General features: G+C 35.5%; 2 protein-coding genes across 6 annotated transcripts; both read right to left on the minus strand.

Moving 5' to 3' along the window:
* Positions 1 to 2199: 2199 nt before the first annotated feature.
* ISA3 (isoamylase 3) lies at positions 2200 to 18806 on the minus strand. Of its 5 annotated transcripts, XM_089725747.1 has the most exons (25): positions 18516 to 18806; positions 18371 to 18425; positions 18206 to 18274; positions 17960 to 18117; positions 17672 to 17731; positions 17124 to 17217; positions 16643 to 16879; positions 16245 to 16349; positions 15664 to 15768; positions 10194 to 10328; positions 9922 to 10008; positions 9504 to 9561; positions 8886 to 8949; positions 8383 to 8482; positions 7448 to 7548; positions 6583 to 6634; positions 5875 to 5937; positions 5618 to 5707; positions 5437 to 5509; positions 4642 to 4721; positions 4371 to 4475; positions 4189 to 4287; positions 4026 to 4087; positions 3204 to 3312; positions 2200 to 2701 (listed from the first exon to the last, which is right to left on the minus strand). In XM_089725747.1, the coding sequence occupies exons 1-25, from the start codon at positions 18650 to 18652 to the stop codon at positions 2585 to 2587; spliced, it is 2415 nt and encodes an 804-aa protein (XP_089581873.1). In that variant the 5' UTR covers positions 18653 to 18806; the 3' UTR covers positions 2200 to 2584. The 5 variants fall into 5 exon arrangements, with proteins under 5 accessions (XP_089581873.1, XP_089581875.1, XP_089581876.1 ...); XM_089725749.1 differs by lacking the exon at positions 9922 to 10008; XM_089725750.1 differs by lacking the exon at positions 3204 to 3312.
* Positions 18807 to 19987: 1181 nt separating this feature from the next.
* Positions 19988 to 22888, minus strand: LOC105630653 (wall-associated receptor kinase-like 8). The gene is made up of 3 exons (XM_089725791.1): positions 21960 to 22888; positions 21454 to 21651; positions 19988 to 21308 (listed from the first exon to the last, which is right to left on the minus strand). The coding sequence occupies exons 1-3, from the start codon at positions 22750 to 22752 to the stop codon at positions 20104 to 20106; spliced, it is 2196 nt and encodes a 731-aa protein (XP_089581917.1). The 5' UTR covers positions 22753 to 22888; the 3' UTR covers positions 19988 to 20103.
* Between the last annotated feature and the right edge of the window lie 855 nt (positions 22889 to 23743).

Genomic DNA, 23743 nt, shown 5'->3' on the forward strand with positions numbered 1-23743 from the left:
GCTTCGGTTAAATTGTAATTTCATCTGATGTTGCATTAAAGAGCTACACGTGGTTGTGATGAATCCTCTGAACCGTTAGATGTACTTTCAATTATTTGATGATTCCAGAACGCGTCGATATTAAGCTGTTACGAACGCAGGTTAAGTTTCTCCCGGTTTCGTTTTTTTTTTTTTTTTTTTTTTTTTTTTTTTTTTTTTTTTTCCAATCTAAACTAAATAGCGAAAATTTAAAAATTAAAAAAAATAAAGAAGGAAAATCTCTCTGATCTATGCTATGCAATTTTTGAAATTAATTATGAACAAAAATTCTGCTTACCGTTATGATTGGCACGTTGTTGATTGAATTATTTAGATTTGTGTTAGCGATGTATTAGGAATTAGAGTGGTGACCACCCATAGAAAATAAGACAAAATCGACAATTAAATAATTATTAATTAAATGGGTTTATGGATTCTTGTGTTAAAACTTTTTTTGTTTGTTTGTTTTATGTTGCTATTTTATTTAAATTTAACTATCTCAGTCTACTACTCTAGTTTCCTATTTTGACAACACACAGAGCTATTTCTATTATCAAGTTTTATTATTCTTAAATTTATATTTAAGAAAATTAATCATTTTTAATGAAACATAATAGCTTTTGTTAAGCCACCGTTTTTGTAGAAAATACCTAGCAACTTTTCTTTTTTTTTTTTTTTATTACATCTGAAAATACAATTAGAATCTGAAGTGGCATGCTCAATTATTGGGGTTGTCCACATACAATTAGAAACGAAAAAGGAAATTCAAATTGAACTTGCTTGTTGAGTAAGAATAAAAATGGGTTGCTCTTTGACATCTTCTTCTTCATGCTAAACACGGACATTAGACACCTCATAGCGGGTCCAGCTGTACAAAGAAGGCTTCTCGCACCGCCAGCGAAGACCATTTCTCCTAATCATGGACATTAACTTCATATCATTCGGCTAAGATGACACCTGTATATTTGTGACAAAGTGCTGTAATTGTTCCCAGCTTTCTTAAAAGTGAATCAATTTCTAATATTTTCTATCATTCCGAAATGGGAAAAACCTTTTAATTTGGCACATTACCATTATATTTCTCAACAGCTAAAACCATAAATTTATTCTTGCATTTTAAGTAAAAATTTTATGGCATCTTTAATTTTTATTTTTAACTGTTGAACACTTTAATTTATAAAATTATATTAATTAAATACTTTAATTTGTAAAAATTATTCTATTAGAATACTCAAAAATTTAAATTTAGATCAATTAAACACTTATTAGATAGTTGAAAAATATGAAAATTATCCTTTCAAATATTATACTAACCATGTATTAAGTGAATATCTTGCACGTAAATACTAAAAATATCAAAAAAATATTATTATTAGTATAAAAAAGAATACAATATTAACAAAATTCGTAATTTCACGAACATAATAAATCACTCGTAAAATTTCGGATGTTACAAAGTTTTTCCATAAAATACAAGGATATATTTGTTCATTTTGTCATTTCTCAACAGGCCACGATGTATAAGACTTTAAGCCTATGACTAAACAACTTTAAATGTGTTAATTCTCATTTGAATGCCTCCTATAGAATGATGCAAAAAGATCGGTTCACCGTCTCGGGTCTCCAATTTGTAAATGATTAGCTAATAACGTGTCGGTTTAAAAATTAAAATGTGAAAGATTCAAACTTTCATTTGCAAAACTATTTTATTACTAACGGGCATGAATATGAAACGACTTAATCCTAATATCCCTAAATCCCACAATGAGGGCTCAAACTACGCGGTGACTACTTATTAAACAGTTGTCTAACATTTCATGGAAGTGGTCAGCAACACAACTGTAAGAACGGGCAAGCGAGTCCCAACTCCGAAGTCTAAATCAGAAAAGCGTAGATGTGATTCTAGAAAGGGTACAAATGCAAGGGATTGGTTGCTTGTCTGAAGAGGAGACGCATCGACTCGGTTATAGTGATTGTTGACTGTGACAAATTGACAATGCGCGTGTGGGTCACCCATCTTTTTCCTTTTGCTTTCAGATTCCAATGTTTCAACTCCTTACTCGGACACCTGTTCTCTCTTTAATTAAGATTTCCACAACCGAAACATTTGCTGTAACCATCACTATTGATACGATGCCGTAGTCATCAAATATTTTTGGTGTTTAGCAAAATAAAAATAGATTCACATAAAATAAACGAATAAATATAGAAAGTGAATAAATTTTGTTGATTTTTTATTCCTTGGGACTTACAGACCTACAATTACACTATGCATAAGGTCTAGTAGCACTTGTGATTTGATAAAACTCGTGTCCTCGGTACCAGTTGAAATCATTGACCCATTTGTGTGACAAAAAAGCAAGCATACACCAAAAAGTGTAAATAATAAGGTATTAGCTTGCTCGGATCTTGTTTATTGTATTAATTGAGAGTGGAGTATTTCTCACTTCAGCTATAACCGTGATCTGGACGCTTTGAACTTTTACATCTTTCTCACAAGTTCAATAATCAGATGCTTCATTCCAGCGCAATTGACTTCAAATATTCATCTGTAAGCAGATCGCCATTATGTCAGTTTTGCTTCAAGAAGAATAGAGGAGTATGGAGCTACATTATAGACACTTCCAATGCCCGGGACGCCTTCAGGAACAAAGTCGTCTGGAGATTTAAGATTGGTATCTGCCTGCAGTTGGAAATAGACAGAGTCATTTAACCTATGATTCAGATCGAAGCTGAAGTCCAAAGAGCTCTTTAAATGTTGGGGAAAAAAATAAGCATCGAGAGGGAAAGAAATTATTGTAAAAAATTATAAGCTGGATGCCATAGAGTAAAATGCCACCATCGTCAATTAGTATCATGATTCGGAAGATCCGTGTATGTAAATTTAATATCATCACCTATTAGCGTTGTGGTTTATGAATGCTCAGGCATTTCCATAAGAATTCAAGCATCAACATCTGGCCAAAATGATCAGCTAGATCTAGTGGACTTATAATCCATTGGAATTGACTCGGCAGGGTACCATAAACATGTTCAGTTTGAAAGAAAACAGCTCCAACAAGCGGATATCATGCACAACTATCAAACAGTTGCTTATTTGCAAAAAATGAAGTTTGACAATGAAAAGCAAAAGCAGAACTTTGGGATATTTGCAAGAACGGAAAAAAACAAAAAAAGAAGCTAACCACACGAAACCAGCGCCTCTTTGATGGTGGAGGGGGTATTGAAACTTTAATGAAGTAGTCATGAGCATTAAATGCCAAATAGATATCAGCTCCATTACTTTCATGAAGCCTGCATAAGAAACTTCAATATAAGCGCTCAGACATTGCAATGCATTCAAAACATCATTTTTGAATGTCAAGTGTGCTATCTTAGCTCAAAAGTAAATAGAGTTTTTTCATTATTAGGAAGCGATATTGTGTTTAAGCTGCTATACTTAATATGTATAAATACATTATTTTGATGTAGCTTTGGCCAGCTCAGAGTCAAAAAGACTGCTAATATGCTACTACTCATCAAAATAGTGAAACTAGAAAGTATTAAACATCAAGGGGAAAATAAACTACTGTTTAGCAGCATCACGTGTATACAGGTGAAAAATGTGATATGATCTCTAGATCCCGTATTGTCTGTGAGTGACTGGGAGGTCACTGGTTGAAGCCAACTACAGTGCTCTGTGACAGCTCTCAAAGGAAGTCGAATTTGCATGCATGATTTCCAGAATTTGTGGGCAGGAAATTGAACATAAATGTAGGAAACAGTTATCATTCTACAAAGCATATAAACCGAACATACACCCATGTGCCCTTAAGACTGATAACAGGTCCTCCAATCCAAGCCATTTAATGTAAGATAAGTTAAATATCAAGTAGCATTCTTTTGATTTGGTAATAAAGGACAACAGTATAGCAAGGACACAAGTAATCAACAAAATTGTGCAAATGAAAATTTTACATATATTGAACCCCTATATAACTCAATAACAAACATGTATTATGACTTACGTAAATGCGAGGAATTTGCTTTCATAATTATCCCAGTTGTCTTCATGCCACGTCACATCATTCTGCTCAAGTATTTAAGAATTCATTTTAAGGAAATTAATAGACAAAAGTAACATACAAAATGACTGCAAATCTATATAAATAGGGATGAAACTAGATTTACATTGCTGAGAAAATTTTCATGACGAAATACTTGATGTGTTCCTCGAAATTTTATCACCTCGGAGAAAAACCTGAAGTGACCGCTCCTTTGAGCATCTAACTGTATTGCAAAAAGATAGTATCAGTTGGCCGTCAACCAGAATACATGCAGCCAAAAGCAAGAAACTGAATAAAGAAACTTACAAGTCCCCACTGGAAATTGTTAATGGAAGTGTCATGCCCATAACTGTTGTTATTTCCATAGCGAGTATGCCCATATTCATCCCCCATTAGCATCATTGGTGTCCCCTGATAAAATGCACTTGCTTAATCACATCATTACAGCAAAGTTCAGGTTTAGCTAACTAAACCATTGCTCTAACAAATGGCGGATGTCACATCTAAATATGGTTTAGCTAACCCAATAAATTCCATTTAATTAAAGCTTGCCAGGTATAGAATAAGATTGCATTACCTGAGATATCATCAATGCCAAATGGAAATTTTTCATTTGGCGGGAGCGTAGAGCTTTAATAGTAGGATCATCAGTTTCTCCTGTCCAGTAAATAATGACAATATTTCTATCAGCAGAATGAAACCAAAGTACTAAAAGAAAAACGTTAGTAATTGTTCATCCTCCTGCCAGCTGGAGAAAATAAAGACCGAGATTTTATTGGTCTCCACTCAAATTAACTTAAGTTCCTCCTTTAAGTATCCCAAACTAATCCAAAGTTGCAAAATATGAACAAATAAAAGGAAAATACATGATATAAAAAGAACTTTTTAACAAAAATTTATAAACTAAGAGTTAACTCTCAAGGGAGCCAAAGAGGTGAATTGTATGAATGTTTGACTGTTAGAAGCAAAAGCTCTTCATTATGAATATGTTGAATTTGATTTGAGGAAAGCAATTATGCAAAAATATATTTCAAGATCACAGAGTTTAGAAATTAAAACGCAATATATTACATGAACTTTTGGCTCTCTTCTATGCAAAACCCCATTAATTGAAGTTGGGAATTGCTTGATTCCTCTCCAGATGTATCTGTTTCAAATTCTGATTTGATTGGGCTATACAATTAGCAAAATCCCTCTGATTATTTTAGTTCTGATAAGAGAGTTCACCTCTAAAATATAGCGGATAGATGGATGCTTGCAACAACTACCATCCGATATCAACAAAGCAAATCTTCCATTTGATTCTTACCATGTTTTTTTACTTCAAATTTACAAAACACTTAAGAAAAAACCTAAGAAGTGTTTGACCTACCTTCAAAGCCACAATTCCAACTATAGTTGTCATTGCATCCATCATTTCCACCTTCTCCGTTGGCATCATTGTGCTACAAAATTGAAATAACTGAAAAAAGAAGACCTAGCAAAAATAATTGGAAAAAAAAAAAAAAGACTGGAAACTGGATGATGAATTGGTCATTCACAATTATGAGTACCTTAAAATTGTATGAAACAAGGTCATATAATGTGAATCCATCGTGTGCTATGATAAAATTAACACTATGATAAGGCTTGCGCTTATTCACCTGTAGGATGAACAAAAATTATGATTACCATTAACCATAACCATAAGTGAAATTTAAGTGCATAAGTGGTACAATTTTTCGAGGGTGAAATTCATATAAACTACCTGAAAATGTTGCAAATCTACAAAAAAAAAAAAGAGCATGTTCATAGAACCAATGATTCTTACTCTGTACAGATCAGCAGATCCAGAGACACGAGTCGCAAAAGTCCCTTTCATAGCTGAATCACCCTATAGTATATAAAGTTACTATGAGATTAAGAAACAGAAATATTCACGAAAAAGAACACAAGATAATTGTCACTTCCATTAGCATGATCAAGAATAATCACAAAGTTGATTTGAGAGAAAAAGTCTTTATTCATATTTGTCATGATTATAAAATATACAAAGCAAGCATATACATATCAGATAGAAGTAGATAGTCAATAGACAATTATAATATGATGATCATTAGGCCCAGATAAAGGGCAGAACAAAAAATTTCTACATGGTGATGACTGAAGAAAGAAAAAAAAAATATTACGCCAATACAAATTAACATCAAAGGAATTCAAGAATTTAGATAAAACCGGAAAACATTAAAACAAAAAATAAGATTGAATATTTTTAGCATCCAAGATCCAAGATCCAATTATTTGATTACTTGCACTCAAGTTCTAGAACATTGATCAACATAACTCATCCAAATATTAACTGGTAACTTCAACAGAATAATTTCAACTGTATTAGAAACCTATATGAAAGCAAGTAGACTCGAGTCCATTCAGTAATCAGTTTAGCCAAAATGACAATTTCATTTTAGTAGATTCTGCATTCTGTGTTTCAATCTGCAGTTGACGTTGTGAAGAAGTCATATTGTTAGTACCACATCACCTTAATAAATCTTCTTATGTCATCACGGTATTTTCCATTCCATTCAGCCCACCTGCACAACAGATCTAATGGGTATCAGGTGCCATGCTTCAAATACACATGATTTCTTGAAAACAACCAGAAGTTTCAGGAGAATGCCAAAATGTGAGGTACATCACTAAGCAGACAAATTATTCCGTCACAATCTGCAGACCTATGATTACCTATTTGATAATATGACCAATGATATAAGCATTTAGGACTCAAGTTCCAATGATCTGATTAGCCAGATATACAGATGGAAGCTTTACATGCCTGCCAAACAGCTTTTAATGTATCCAATTTAGATCAAGCAAAAGACGAACATATTTCCATAGCTTCCAGTGCAGGCTATTTTATATACCTTCAGTGTATTTAGTGGAAGACGCAGCATTACAAGTCAAACCAAGATGAGAATACAAACTTCAAAACTACATTGATTTTCTTTACTATTAGTCTGGCAGGGTGTCAAAAGGAATTTTGATGACCTGATAGTTCTGTCCAATCAACATCCCCAGAGCAATCGTCGGTTATCATCTAAATTCATGTGTAGAACCTAGGATCAAAATCAACACAAAAGAAAGCTTTCTGACAATAGCAACTTAAATCTTTCCATTAGCTTTATCATCGAAATACGGGCACTAAATGGAGCCGAGAAACAAACATCTAGAATCAATTCTCCCCCCCAAAAGCTGTAAAGGGATTTATTCAGTGGTTCCATTTGCAGCCAAGCACAAAATTATCATTCAATATAAATGTAACAAAAGAGAGGAAATCCTGATATCGATAGTGAAATATATTTTCTCATTTGACAAATTCAAGAGATATTAATAGCAAGAAAAATTACCTGTCCCAGTTTGGAAACTTTCCAACCAGATAAAGGCCACCACAATCCCAAGGCTCTGCAATAATTTTACATCTTGACAGGATAGGGTCCTTAGCAATTGCCTGATTCATTAAATAATAGCAAGTCAGTATACCCAATTGCTCATGCCATCAAGGCCAAGGAAGCTATGGCATTAAAACCAACTTAAAGTCAAATTGATCACAGCATACAGAAGCAAAATCTAACTTAAGACCAAACTGCCAATTATGCACTTGTTGTAAGTGATAAACAAAATGAATGAGTTGAACAATGCATTGAACATATATAAAATCAAAACAAAAACATTAACGATATCACTAAAGAAGTTTGCCTTTCCAACTTCCAAAGCATCAAAATATGAAGTTTATTCATATAGCAACCAACTCTTTTCCAAAGAGAAATAACGTAATTGAGCACTTCTGCAATACTTATTGTAAATTAACATTTCAGAATTTCTTTTCCCAACATAACTGCACAACATTTTTTCCCCTACAGAATAGCTTTGGCCCACTATTTGCATTACTTTTCCATAGCTGTCCTACAAACTTTGTTTTTAGTAAATAAAACTACTATAGATTTCATAATGATATGAGGTGTGAAAAAATAGTCGCATCCTCTTGCCAAGCTTCTGGAATCATGCCATTTTCTATATGACCACACAAAAAGTCAGATTTATGTGACTGAAAGGGAGGAATAGAAGTTCTATATTTAGTTAAATATTAAATGCATAGAAGAAACTATTGACAGCTTACACACACACAAACACACAAAAAAAAAAAAAAAAAAAAAAAAAAAAAAAAAAAAAAAAAAAAAAAGAAAAAGAAAAAGAAAAGCAATTGAATCTCTAAATTTTCAAGATACTTCCTCATGACATTCGTTCAGATGACTATTTGGTCAGATGCCTGTAAAATTCATACCCTGATAACTGGGGGAGAATCAAGTGGAGAGCCATCCGTTCCTCGACAAAGTATACTGGCAAGGTCAAATCGAAATCCATCCACATGATATTCTGCCACCCTGCATTTCGCAAAGAATAGAACAAAAAGTTTTGACAATCTCAACAAGAAATTCAGTGTGTATATATATGATTCAAAAGCACCAGAAAGGAAATATGAAAAAAAAAATTTACAAACTTTCAAACTTCATACAAGGAAATAGTCTCAAGTCCTCGGGAACAATTACAGATTGATAAACTCAAACATGAGTTTGTTTGTCATTTATTCCAGGCAGCTTGATCAAGTTAACAAGTATGGAACAATAACTAAATATATAAGAAAGCTTCCAAGCCATTCTTATGAACAGATTTTTATTCAAGAGTCAAGAAAATCATAAACAAATGCCAGATTACTTTAATGTTAAATGATTATATACCTAATTAGCAATAATGTCAACCCTATTTATTCTTGTATGTTGGCCATACCAGTGTCTTAGGCTGTCCAGGATGAGCTCCATGACCACAGGATGATTACAGTTTAATGTGTTCCCTGGAGATAAATAAGATAATGCAACTAAGAGATCTTTGAATAAGCATAACAACGGTTTCAAAGTCTCTTGAAAAGAAAACATGTGTGAAGGAATTTCTCGTAGATGTTCAGCTCAATGATAAGCTAAAGGCCATTGTTGAACTTCATAAAAACAGCAAGAAAGATCAGAAACCTATTAACATCTCGGGTTTTACTTTTTACTAATCTTCATTGAAACTATCTACTATTGAAGCCTAAACAGTAAACATTCAGTTCTTTTAATGGAACAGAATGGCACCACCTTGTTTTACAAAATAATAATAATAACAAATAAATAAATAAATAAATAATCCTGCCCAGTAATTGAGCAGAGTTCTTGTATACCATGGAAGAGATTATATTGCAGTTTCACAAAATTTAACACAAAAATCTGTATGAAGGAAGGAAATACTGTTTGTAGAGCAGATATAATCAAAATAATATTATGGCACTAGTCCTATGTTTAATAAAATAAGTTCAGAAAATTCACTCAAGCATTTTCTAAAGAAAGCAACCAAGTAGGATATTAGAATTACCGCATCCAGAAAAGTTCATAAACTGGCAATTGTTGTTTACATCCAACATGTAATATACCTGCAGATGTATTAACAGAATATATAATTGAGAAATGAAGAAACTTGCAAATTGAAGTCGCATATGTTGCTTGCAGGAAAAGGTAATAAAGAAAATTCTCAAATGAAGTAAATGTGAAGTTAATGATGCTTCACTATTAGAAATGAATCAAGTGATACAATTAATTAATAAAATACTCAAGAAGATCGTCCAAAAATTTACAGTACAAGCTTTTGGGATTAGTTACATAATTTAGATTCTGGAAGAGAAACAAGGCTGTTAGTTTCAAAAACCATAAGAAAACAAAACCAATTTCCTGAAATAGAGAATCTTCGATGAGGGAAGCAATGCCAAAATTTTCTCTTCATAAACTTAAATAACCTTATTATCTATGCCACGAAATGAAGTGGTATAAGGATATTTGTCATCTCCCTCATTTGTGTGATTATAGACGACATCCAAAATAACCTGTAGTAAGATAAAAGCATTAATAAATGGTTTCAATAAGCATTTGAGAATTGAGGCTGTCCATGCACAGGCTAGTTTTCATGTGTAAGCGTGTATTTCTTACAGAGTTGCAGTAATAGGGAAAAAAAATGCTTCCAACTTTAAAAAATGAGTTCAGCACCTTCAGCTAAAGGTATAAGATTTACCTCAATGCCAGCACCATGCAAGGCTTTAACCATTTCCTTAAACTCCCGAGACGCATTGCAAGGTCCTCCACCATCACTAGCATAGCGACTCATAGGAGCAAAAAAATTTATTGTTGAGTAACCCCATGTATTTATCTGAAGTACAAGAGCAGAACCAATAGGTTAACATTCCAGTCGGGAATTATATTGAAAAACCAAAATATGACAATAATCAAATCTAAAGAACTTCCAGTTTAAATTCCAGAACAAACCATGGTACATTACGTGCCTTGGAGTTAATGTTAACCAAATAATGATCTTTTCCATCTAGAAGATGCTTAGGTAGTGGCTTTATTCTGCTGGAAATTAAATCATCTACATTTTGAAAGTGTTTGAGGATTTGGAATTCTTGATGATTTGTATTGATGTATAAGGCCCTTTAAATAGGGAGAATACAAACAGAATATGGAAAGGAATTACAGAGATTAATTACAGGAAATTAATTGTAATCTGTTCCTAAATCAGAGGAATGATCTGTGGAGATATCATCGGCTAAGACTTCCCCGCAGTTTGAGCGGGCGGAGGACAGACACTCAAGCTGGATCGAAATGACTGGAACAACTGTCGAGATAGGCCTTTGGTGAAGATGTCAGCATATTGAAAAGCAGATGGGACATGTGAGACCCGAATGTGGCCTATTCGAACTTTCTCCCGTACAAAGTGTATGTCGATCTCAATGTGTTTTGTGCGTTGATGCTGGACAGGATTGTCAGACATATACACTGCGGAAACATTGTCACAGTATACGATGGAGGCCTGCTGAAGTGGGAGGTGTAATTCCAGAAGTAAATTGCGAAGCCAGGTGGTCTCTGCAACAGCATTGGCTACTCCTCTATATTCTGCCTCTGCACTAGACCGTGAGATAGTAGGCTGCCGTTTTGAAGACCATGAAATCAAATTATCACCAAGGAAAACACAGTAGCCACTAGTTGATCTTCTGGAGTCTGGGCATCCACCCCAATCTGCGTCTGAGTATGCTACCAAGGTATGTGTATTTGTCTTGCCAATTCTTATACCGTAGTCAACTGTGCCTTGTAAATATCGGATTATTCTTTTGAGAAAGGCATAGTGTGGATCCCGCGGTTCATGCATGAAGAGGCATATTTGTTGAACAGCATATGATATATCTGGGCGTGTGAATGTGAGATACTGTAATGCGCCAGCAAGACTGCGGTATAATGTTGGATCATGGAAGAGAGGTCCATCAGAAGCACTCAGTTTTGATGATAGATCGACTGGGGTGGCACACGGTTTGCAAGAGGACATTGAAGCTCTGGAGATGATATCCTTTGTGTATTGAGACTGATCCAAAAATAACCCACCAGATGTCCGTGTCACTTTGATTCCCAGGAAATGATGCACCCGGCCCAAATCTGTCATTGCAAACTCTCGTGAGAGCATGCGGATAATATTCTGCAATAACTCATTAGAAGAGGCAGTGAGCACTATATCATCAACATACAGAAGTAAATAAGCAAGCTGATTTCCCTTTGAGAAAATGAATAGGGAATTGTCACACACACTGCTGCGAAACCCATGAGACAGCAGATGGGTTGCAAATCTGGTGTACCATGCTCGTGGAGCCTGTTTGAGCCCATAAAGGGATTTTTTCAATCTGCACACAAAATGAGGGTATCTTCTATCTGGGAAACCCGGGGGTTGATGCATAAAAACAGTTTCATTTAAATGCCCATGTAAAAACGCGTTTTTGACATCCAACTGGTGTATTGGCCAAGAACGGGAAACTGCAATGGATAACACAGTCCGTATAGTAGCGGGTTTCACTACGGGACTAAAAGTATCGTCACAGTCAATGCCCACCGTTTGAGATTTGCCATTTACCACCAAACGTGCTTTGTACCTTTGAAGTGACCCATCTGATTTAAATTTGTGACGAAAAAGCCACATACACCGAATGACCGGTCGGTCAGGAGGGCGAGGCACGAGTTCTCATGTATCATTTTCCTGCAAAGCACGAAACTCAGCCTGCATAGCACTTAACCAATGAGGGTCAGAAAAAGCTTTTGCATAAGAGGTGGGTATTGGTGAAATTGAGGTGGTCATAAGGGCATGGCGCGCTTTGGAGCGGGTGGTCATTTGATGAGTATTCTGTGCGGGTTTTGATACAGCGGTGGTCTGAGTGTTGGGATTTTGTGAGACAGGTGCAGCAGTGTGTGGGGGTGCCGTAGCATTGGCCACTGGGTTAAGGGGCTGTTGTTTATGGCGGCGGGTGTATATTATGGGGTGAGAGATTGGGCGTTTTTGGGTTTGGGTGGTGTTTGGTGTTGGGTGAGGTTGTATAAACTGAAATCCTGGTGGTGGTTGTTCATCAAGAAATGTGTATGTTTTGGGTGGAGTTGGAATGGTGTATGGGAAAGTTTGTTCATCAAAGGTTACATGTCGTGATATGTGGATCTTCCCGGTTGTAGGGTCAAAGCATCGGTATCCCCTAAAATCTGGAGGGTATCCAAGGAAGATGCATCTAACGGATCTTGGGTGTAATTTGTGGGGTTGGGTTGCGGAGGTATTGGGATAACAAGCACACCCGAACACACGTAAGTGATCGTATGTCGGGTGGCGGAGATATAAGGCAAAAGTGGGTGTGAAATAATTGAGACGTTTGGTTGGAAGGATGTTATGGAGATAGGCAGCAGCGTGAAGTGCTTCGACCCAAAACATAGGTGGTAATTGAGCATGGATGAGGAGTGAGCGGATGATGTCGTTGAGACGACGAATCATGCGTTCAGCCCGACCATTTTGGGAAGATGTTTGGGGGCATGAAAAACGGAATAACAGACCATGTTGTTGGGCAAAAATTTTGAAGTTATGGTTGTCAAATTCTCCCCCCAAGTCACATTGAAAAGTTTTGATATTGCGGTTGAATTGGGTGGCTATGAGTTTATGGAATTTAGTAAAGGTGGTGAAAGTTTCAGATTTGAACTTGAGAGGGTATACCCACACATAACTGGAAAAATTATCAATTAGCACCATGTAGTATTTATATCCAGATTTGGTTGGAATAGGGGAGGTCCACAAGTCACAGTGTATTATATCAAATGGTGAAAAAGTAAAGGAATTTGACTCATAAAAAGGTAATCGTTTGCTATTAGATAAATGACAAGAATTGCAAAAAAATAAATGCTTGTTCTTATTACAAGGAAGACCAAGGTAAATTGGGAGATGTGATTGAACAAGCTTGTGGTGGTAGGGTTGGTGGAGTGACAGGATATAGATCTCCGGTACTATTGTGGCGGGAAAGGAGCTGTCCCGTTTTGAGGTCCTTCAAAGAGAAACCAAAAGGGTCAAATTCAACAGAAATATTGTTATCACGTGTAAAACGGCGGACAGATAATAAATTTTTAATGATATGTGGGCTGTAAAGTATGTTTGGGAGGATGTATGTACGGTTAAGGATGGGAAGGTAACCTGTTCCTGAGCCCTCAATTAGTAAATAGTGTCCGTTGCCGACTAAAAGTTTAGTGTTAACAGGAAAAGAGTCAGGGTTGCGAATCATACCTCGGTTGTCGGTGACATGACGTTCTGCCCCTGTATCCATGATCAGATTTGGATCTGTGTAGTTGAGTTGCATCGTGTTATAAGCTTGGCTGAGATCGGAAGGACTTAAAGCATCATATCCAGTATGCGGTGGAGGGGGATATGGTGGTGCTGGGCCGTATGGCTGCTGTTCTGAATAAGCGGCATAATGGGCATTGGGTGTGTTTTGAATATGATTTGGTGGCCATGGAGTTTGTGTTGGGTAGGGACAAGGTGGAGTGTTCCACCAAGCCCATTTTGGGTAGGTTTGATTGGCGGACTGATGGGTTATAGCCCAAGGAGTCCCCGGAGAGTTTCCCCTGTAGCCGCGTCCTCTGCCTCTGCCACGTCTGCCTCGACCACGGCCTCTATAATTGGAGTGGTAAGAACTGTTGTGAGGCTGATTGTTTTCAGGTTGTTGAGTTGTGGCCGGCTGGGTTTGGTTTGTCTGCGTGGTTGGAGCGACAAGGACAGAGGTGGTTTGTTGTCGTGCAGCCTGGCGAATGACCTCATCATTCAACATGGTTCGTGCAAGGTCCCAGTCTGCGTTTTGTGAGTTAATAAGAGAAGCTATGGCGTCGAATTCTTGAGGAAGGCCACGAACCAGTTGTAAGACCAATCGGGATTCTGTAACTGGTTGGTCAACATCGTTCAGTTGGTCGGCGATGTCTTTCAATTTCTTGCAGTAATCATCAACGGAACTGCAGGCTGCAAGGGTGAGATTAACGAATTTTGTTTCAAGAGCTGCCGCTTTTGCTTTCTTGTTGCTAAGGAAGATTTTCTCAAGTTTCAGCCATGTTTTTCTAGCCGTAGCTTCAGTGTCGAGGATGCGGGTGAGCAGTTCATCAGACACGGTACTGTAAATTCATTGAGACACCAAGGCATCTATTTCTTTCCAAGCACTGTATGATGGATCTGTAGAGGCTGGGGGTGGCGTGTCATCAATGTGATCAAGAACACGGTATGCAATAGAATGAAACTTGAATAATTTCACCCATGATGTGTATGTAACTGTGCTACCATCTAGGGTTCTTATTTTTGATTGGATGTTAGTCACAGAGTAGGCAGGGTGAATGGGGGTGGGTGTTTGTGTCATGGCTATCGGCGGCAGCAGCTAAAAAATATGAGAGAGAAAGGAGAGGGAGGGATAATTTTCAGAACCGAAGCTCTGATACCATGAAAGTGTTTGAGGATTTGGAATTCTTGATGATTTGTATTGATGTATAAGGCCCTTTAAATAGGGAGAATACAAACAGAATATGGAAAGGAATTACAGAGATTAATTACAGGAAATTAATTGTAATATGTTCCTAAATCAGAGGAATGATCTGTGGAGATATCATCGGCTAAGACATTTCAACTCAATTGAATCTCTTTTCCTTGCAATCTCTTCAAGTATAATAATGCAAAAACCAAAGGGCAAGATGAAACTCGCTTTAAGGAGAAATCAATTACATTCAAAATCAGAAAGAATGATCTTTTATTTTTCATTTCCAATCAAGCAACATAAGAACATCAACTGATACATAAGCATGAACCCACATCCTTACACATAACACACATATGAGTATGTGTATGAATTTTCACTTCTTAATATCTGTCTCTGGTAGTGCACGTTGATATCAATTTTGAATTTTTCTGTTTCCTTGCATTATATTCCATCAGACCATGGTTTATATGAACAAAAGACAAACAAATTGAAGCATTTCAAAACTGAAGTGATTCAAAACCGAAATAATCTAAATAGACATAGAGCAAACAACCAATATCAAGAAAAGAAATAAAAATATGAGAAAATGTGGAAAAAAAAAAAAAAAGGCATTTCAAGGCTTCACAGCTAAATGCATGCAGTAAAATAATTGACAAATGGCAAGACCATTAAAAAGTGTTGCTTTACCATGTGATCTCTGGGATTTCGGCGCCTCTGAAACTCGAACTCATCAAATTCAAACACAGGCAGCAACTCAACTGCATTGATGCCAAGCTCTAGAAGGTGTGGGATCTTAAAAATGAATGAAAAATAATTGTTAGGAAAGTACCTAAAAACAGTAAAATGGCCACTTGTCTCTATAGACCAAAGACATGAGCCATTCAGCACTAATACATGAATTTCTTCAATGAAAAATTCATGCAGCATAGCAAGGTTTAGATACAACTTTAGAACTGAGCTACTTTTTACTGAACAAGGAAATGGAAAAAGAAAAAGCAAGAAGAAGCTTAGTTAGCTAAAAAAACCTATGGTTCCTGAAACATTGACCTAAAAGCATCCAAGTTGTTACTGGCAACAATTACTAAATGGATAATCAAATTTGTATTGAAGGCTTTCTTTGACTTTGCAGTTACTGCTTCTAGAGATCCAATATTCCAAAAAGATCATCAACTAGGAAAGTTGAAGATACCATGAACACTAGATAAACACATTCAAGATCAAACACTATTCATTAGAGCATATCAGCAATCAAATAGGTTAGTCATTACCTTTTCGATTACACCAAGGTAACTACCACGTATTTTTGAATCCAAGCCACTAGAGTTATCAGCTGTAAATGCACGAACATTCATTTCATATATAACAAGATCTCTCTGCAAAAAACAACAGCGAACATATGAAAAAGAAAGAAAACAAGCTCCCAATATAAGCATGAACAACAAACAACTAATAGAGAAGGTTTTCAGATTATTAGCTGGATATCATCTACAAATTCAGGGGACGTACATACAGGAAATAGCAGACATTTAACGAAGGCAGGGAGAAGAAGAGCACACAATTATCAAATTTCTTCCTCTAGTAAAATATTTCAAGTGAAAAAAAAAAAAAAAAAAAAAAGACGAAAATAACGTCATGATATTACAGCCATGAAATTGAATTCAGCTACCTCTGGAATATTTGGAAGCTTGTAGTTATCTCCCCAGTCAAAAGGCAAGCTATCAAAATCATAAGTTCCAAGAAATGTAGACAACTTGTGGCTAGAATCTCCAAAATATCTACGACCTTCAACTAGCTTAGCATAAGGATCTAAAAGCGCAAAGCTCCTGTCAAATCGATGCCCATGATGCCAACTTTGAGGACCATCCATCCGATAGCCATAAAGAACATTGCTCAGAGGCAAATCCTGCATTTCCAAAAATGATATCAAAAGCACGAACAAGAAATAAAACTGGTAAAAGAAAAAAGAGTACAATTTTAGCAGTGACTGAGCTGGACGAGGTACAAGATTTATTGTATGCTCTTCTTGTTCCCTCATTAACGTAACATGCAAAGTTATGTTGTCAGTAAAACAAATTAACCTAGAGTAAGATAAGGATAGCCTTAACACTGTGAAGGCACTGCTTCATATAGCCTGATGGAATGACTACCTTAACACATATGTGCCAAACGTCTCCTGTTTTATTCACATGAGGATCCAAAGCCAGTTCAATCATTTCAGCAGCCAGCCTATCATGTGCTCCCCTAAGATTTAATGGACAAACAACACATTACGTATGGCAAAGCAGGACAAAATGAAAACTTAATAATGAACCAAATATACATAAGTTCAAAAGATTATAATCACTAAGGCAAAGTCAAAGGCAAACCACCGATATTTCAGTTCCTGTCTCATAAACATAAAAGCCGATAGATGGATAGCAATCTCATCTAAAACAAACCTCACATTAATAGACATTTGAATATAAAATGGCCAAATGCATTTGCAAAAATTGCCAGACTGTATAACCATTAACTTTTCCAAAAAAATTTCAAATAACATAAGCAGCGGAAAGCTTCTCCTAAATATTACTACAGTTTGGTGCAAAGTTCAAAGCAACTCCTCTGCAGAATCATCTAAAATCACAAGCAACAGATAAATTGCCTAAGAGAGAAGTTAGTAGTTTAAGATTAACCTAAGGGACCGTTGAGTTCTTACGCTTTCATGTCTACAGTCCAGTTTGCCCCGTTACTTACAGGGATGAACCCAATCCGGAATCTGAACCATAAAAGAAAATCCTATTAAACTGATCACAAGAATACCGGTTTATAATCTTCACCAATTATACACATGGAAACTTTAATTGGTTCCCAAATCTTACAAAGAATTCGGATACCAGAAGAACTAAGAACATGCTGCTTTCATTCATTGACAATTGCAGACCACAAAGCAGCTACACCGCCCACAAAAGGAAAAACGACAAACAAAAACCAATTGAACAACTACCTTTCAGGAAGTGAGAGGCAAAGCGTTACTGACGTAGCGTGCTGTGAATATATAGCAAAATTGATCCCGTTATCAGCTTCTGAGACGCCCAATGGAAATGCCTGACCTGGAAAAGTTTTAAAAGACGGAAGGGATTTCAACATTTGAGGAGCTCCTTCCTACAATCACAAAACGACAAATACAGACATGAGATAAAAAGAAACCAATAAGATTTGCATAATTCCTTATAAAAAGAGCTATAAGTACCTCAAGCACACGTTCTTGAGCACCGCGACTACAAACACTGAGTGTTCTATGTTTTCCTCGACTCTTAGTCTAATCTATGCCAAAACAAAATCGAGTCATACATTTCAATATTAAAAAAAAAAAAAAAAAATGCAAAAGCCTAATCAAGAGCTTATAAACACCTACCTGACTGAAAATGCGATCTCCGCTGCTAGTCAAGCTTTGTTTACTAAACTTCAATCTAACAAGACATTAACCAGAGTCAAAATTTTATAATTATATACACTGATATACACGAGTAAAGAAATTAAACGTTTACAACCACCATTACCCCATATCGAGTGCACGAGAAGCTCCAAACGAAAAAGAGCAAATGCTGGTGTTGTTGTTTGAGAAAGGTAAAGCGAAGAGAAGCATTTTACTGGCGCAAGTGGAGTCGTACGGAACCGGAAGTGGTGACCGAAGCATATTGTCGATTCTGTGGATTGGAAATTATTGTAAAAAGAGATTCGAAAGTGTAAATAGTGGAATAGAAAAGACAAGTTCGTTTAAAGGAAAGAGAAGATTTGAGCATTTAACTTCACAAGCCTTTTTGCTCACTTTGGAGCGCTTTCTGGAAATGGAGATCGGAGAGAAATGCTAATATATCCGTGTGCATGCCACGTGAACGGTTACGTAGGAGTCTGAGCTTTGCATTTATTGACACGTGGTTACTACTTTTTCCAAGATACAGTATCACGGATCCTGATTGTTTGATATTGATATTTTTGTGCATGAAATATCTCTAATCTAAATTATTTAATTACTACCATTTTTCATTTGGCTGAATTAATAATTTTTCCCAAGACAATCATGTCTCCAATAATGATATATTACCAAATAAACTAAAATGAAATGAAACGTAGCCGATCCTCAATCTTTAATTTATTCTGTTTTACTGAAAATAAGAATATCATCATTTCATTTTATTGAGTACTAATCTTATAAAAATGGACATTGTATTTGTCTTAAAGAGACCGTTTGGATTTTGTTAAGTTGATCTGAAAATTTAAAATATTGTGTTTGTAATAAAAAAATATAAATTTAAATTTTACGAATTAATTTTTATAAAAATTGGTTATATCTAATTTAAATATCCTATTCAAATTGATGAAATTTGTAAATTAATTTCATAAGGTTGACTGTTGAAATGTTTATTGATAAAATTACTTTCCTCTATAAACTCAACTATTTTTTTTTTCTTTTTATTTATTTTCTTTAGAAAATCCCACAACTATATAATAACGTTACTTTTTTTAATTCTATAATGTGTTAGTTTATATTTTTATTTTTTTTCCTTTTTGTTTTTTTTTTTAAATTCCAAACCCATTATGACATTTTTTTAAGTCTATTATTAATAACGTTAGTTATTATTACTATAAAACTATTAAAATTTAGTATCAACAATTGTTTTCAAATGCAATTAAAAATAATAGTAACATTCTTAATATTTTATTTAATTTTCAAATTAATTACTTAAATCAATAAAATTTTTATATCAATTCAAAATAATTATTATGATGAATATTACTGTTTATATTTAATTAATTAATTAGCATGGAATATTAGTGTACTTATGTTATATGAAATTTATTATTTATATTTTAATAAAAAAAAGACAAGTTATTATATTGTACATAATAAATATAATTGGTGTTTGTTATCTATTTTTGTTGAGTTATTACGTCAAGAGTGTTATAAGAAATAAAGACAAATAAATTTTCATTTAAAAATTTATTTCAAACATAATTTTATGAAATTCAATTAAATTACTTATTTTAAATTATATTTATTTATAAATAAAAGAATTTTACGGTTACGATTCATTTGTGAAATGAACAAAAAAGTATAATAAGGATTAAAGACCAAAATCGGTGTAATTAATTAGAAAGTAGTGGTTGCTGATCTAAACGGGTACGCATTATACCCTTCAACGATTCAGTTGAAGTAGATGAAGGAACATCCCATGGCCCGGTATGGTCACCTAAAGAATAATCAACCTCTTCATAATCCTGTTCGTTAACGTTTGTAGAAGCTCCAAGGGAGGCTCTAATCCCTTCTAGCACCATTGCCACTGTCTTCATAGTAGGCCTCTTTTTCCCGTTCAAGTTCAAGCATCCCTCTGCAAGTTTAGCAGTTGCAATAATGTCCTTTTTCTCACCCTCTTCGGCAAGCCGGGCATCAAGAATTTCAAACAAATGATTCTCCTCCATTGCAAGCAGAAAATATGTAGCTAAACTTCTTTCTTCACCAGATCGCACTGCAGAGATGGGTTTTTGTCCAGTTAAAAGCTCAACAAGAACTACGCCAAAGCTATAAACATCACTCTTCTCTGTAAATTGGCTTGATTGGAAGTACTCGGGATCCAAATATCCAAATGTTCCTTGTACTCTAGTGGTCACGTGAGTTTGATCGATTGAAATTGACCTTGAAGTCCCAAAATCTGCTACTTTTGCTCCATACTTTTCATCCAACAGAATGTTTGAAGACTTGATATCGCGATGATAAATAGGTATGGAAGCTGCTGAATGCAAATAGGATAAAGCACCTGCGACTTCTGTAGCAATTCGTAATCGCATTTCCCATGTAATTGGAAACTCTTCATTTTGGTTATGAATATACTGGAAGAGTGTTCCATTAGGGATAAACTCGTAGACTAGCAGAGGAACTTCTGTCTCCAGACAGCATCCAATTAGTTTAACCACATTTCTATGGTTTACCTGTGATAAAATCACCACCTCATTGATAAATTGGTCAAGCTTGTCTTCGTCCACTACTGTCGACTTCTTGATAGCTACAACTCTCCCATCTGTCAACATTCCTTTGTAAACGGTTCCCTGACCCCCGTGGCCAAGGATCCTGTTAACATGATAATAATCAGTTGCTTTCTCTAATTCCTTGGAAGTAAATAGTTTTGTTTGCTCAACATTTGTTTCTGTAGAAAACAGTTGTTGTTGTAATAACAACCCACCATTCCTTTTGAAGAACTTCTGCCTGAGCTTCATGGCCTTTCTTCTCTTTATTAACTTGTAAAGCAACCATAAACTGATAAGAAATAACAGCAATCCAAGACCTGATGCACAGCCTGAACAACACGAAAGATTGATTCAAAGTTTATTCCATTCCCAAAGTTAAAACGTATTTTCCACTTTTATCATAAAATTTTTCATTTTTTAAAAAAAATCCATATCCAAAAGTAGTTAATGTTTATGACAAAGAAACTTGCATACCTATAATGATGAACTTGGCTCGAGATCTTTTGCCTGACCAGAAATATGGTGGGTAACATCTCATGCCATAGCCAAAAGATTTATACCAATAGCCAAAAGATTTATACCCATAAGGACACGAGCAATGGTAGCTTCCTGGTGTATAAATACAATACAAACGACATCTATAATCCCGTGGATCTGTACACCTGCCAATATCTGTAACATATAATGCAAATGACATCAGAAACCTCTCGCGACATGAATTGGACTTGTAAACAAACAGATTTACATTGGCCAAAGTCATGGATATTTGTTTTAGATTTCATATAAGTCAGAGTTTCAGAATAAAAAAGTTTCATATATGTATATACATATATAATTTTTTGTTATCCTAATGAGTGAGTGTTTCTTAATAATGCAGAGGCTAAGGTTGGCTCAAAACCCTGATAGCTCCTATTTATGCACCAGAAAAAAAATAATAATAAAACAAGGTTTCAAATGCAGGAATATAGATGTTTCCTTACCTTGACATCCATCACAAATGCAGACTCGATTCTTTTTGAGCTCTTTCCAACAATAGCTGCTGTCATAGGTACAAACAATATTTGACTCTCGACTGATATCACAAAAACCTAGATAAGTTGCCCAGTCAAGCGCTGCAGGGACATTTTCCAAACGGTTCAGATCATCAAGGTGTCTTGACGCAAACCAGTCTTGGTCAACTATGAAGGCGGACTTGCAGCTGCTCTTATCCTCCCTGATGCCAAAAGGGTTCGTCATAGTTACTTCAAAAGACTGTATATAAGGAGGAATGGTGGCCTGGCAGCAGTTGATCCCATAGCACCCGCTTGTATTAGCTCCGCTAGGACAAATTGACAGGCATCCACCAACTGTATTACCAAAATCCTGGACAAGCATAGCATAGTTGTCACAACCCCTGGCTGTGAACCTATTAGAATCATTTGAAAACACAAAAGGGCTGCCTGATATGGAGACCCGTGAACGATTAAAGGCTTTGTCACTGCAATCCGAATAAATTATTGGATTGTTGACTTGAACTTGTCCTGATTTGTATGTGCCATCTAGCAATTCCATATTGATGCTAGTTAAGAAAGCTTTTGGAGGGTCAAAAGAGTAATTGCAAGTTACCTCAAAACTCTCATTCAGATAACAGTCTTTTCCAATTCCAAATGGGAATTCGAAAGAAACATTACCACAATTATATTGACAAGGCTCCAGTGGCAATGATAGAGCTTGTGCTAAACACAGGATTAGCATAGAAATGATGTGAATCTTCTCCACTGGTTGAACAATCATCGTTCTCTATCTCTTTCTCTCCAAATTCTCTAGCAGTAATAGAGATCAAGTTAATCTATGGTTCAGGCGTTTAAGCCTTGAGGATTGGATAGAAATAGAAGAGTCCCCTTTGATTTTTCTATTCCTGCATCTCCTCTATGTCTTGTCCCTGTCAAATATGCAGCCAGCCAACTGCCAAGGTTTATTTAGCAATCCTGAGTCACTCTTAGTCTTTACCTTGTAGTTTATTAAAATATCACCGATTAATTTAGAAAAGTCATGGCCGACTTCTTTGGCATAAGCTATAATTTTCTAGATAACTAGTTTGCTAGGATTTAATAATTGGTACTTAGAATCTTCCACAATAAAAAATCTACATCATTTGTGGTGTAGAATTAATTAGAAAGAAAAAATCTAGATATTATTAGAGAAAGATCTAGATACCAAAAAAAAAAAAAAAAAAAAATTATTGGTCTAAGATTTTTTAGACCTCCACCACCTTTTCACTAGTATAAATAGGCCAGTTCATTTGCATTGTGTGTGTCAAAAAAAAAAAAAAGCAAGTAAGTAATTATTTCATTAAGCTTTGTGAAAGTTTGCTTCTCATTAATACAATTTTATTTGGTGTTTTGTGTTAGTATTATTTTGGTTGCCTTTCCCGTTATTATTTTTAGTGTTATAAATTATTAATCAATTTTGGAGTTTATCACTATACTGATATCCAACAAGTGGTATCAAAGCCATGTTGTGGTGGTAGTTGTTGTAGCCGTGGTATTTTGTGGTGATCATTTACAAGTGTAGGGTATCGTTAATCTGCTGGAATTAACAGTCGAGGACTGTTGTTGAAGTAAGATTCACAAGCAAGGATTGTGATCGTGATTGGTCAAGGACCGTCGTGCATTGGTTAGTGTCAGGAACACCAGTACCTTATAGCAGATTTTTCTGGAGTTGCTAATAGCATCGAGAAGCTAAATAGCAACAATTACGGGAACTAGAGTACCCATATGAGATA

Source organism: Jatropha curcas, chromosome 9, assembly GCF_041381405.1.
Source record: "Jatropha curcas cultivar XTBG-Jc1 chromosome 9, XTBG_Jcur_1.0, whole genome shotgun sequence".
Taxonomy (NCBI): Eukaryota; Viridiplantae; Streptophyta; class Magnoliopsida; order Malpighiales; family Euphorbiaceae; genus Jatropha; species Jatropha curcas.

Excerpts from the sequence above, each read along its gene's own strand:
- ISA3 (XM_089725747.1), bottom strand. The coding sequence starts at position 18,652 with ATGCTTCGGTCACCACTTCCGGTTCCGTACGACTCCACTTGCGCCAGT. Across the intron at positions 6,635-7,447 it reads AAGTTTCCAAACTGGGACAG|GTGGGCTGAATGGAATGGAA; the intron begins GTAATTTTTCTT and ends TCTGTTGTGCAG. Across the intron at positions 4,476-4,641 it reads TGGCATTGATGATATCTCAG|GGGACACCAATGATGCTAAT; the intron begins GTAATGCAATCT and ends GCATTTTATCAG.
- LOC105630653 (XM_089725791.1), bottom strand. The coding sequence starts at position 22,752 with ATGATTGTTCAACCAGTGGAGAAGATTCACATCATTTCTATGCTAATC. Across the intron at positions 21,652-21,959 it reads CATTTGTGATGGATGTCAAG|ATATTGGCAGGTGTACAGAT; the intron begins GTAAGGAAACAT and ends TATATGTTACAG. Across the intron at positions 21,309-21,453 it reads AGCCAAGTTCATCATTATAG|GCTGTGCATCAGGTCTTGGA; the intron begins GTATGCAAGTTT and ends CGTGTTGTTCAG.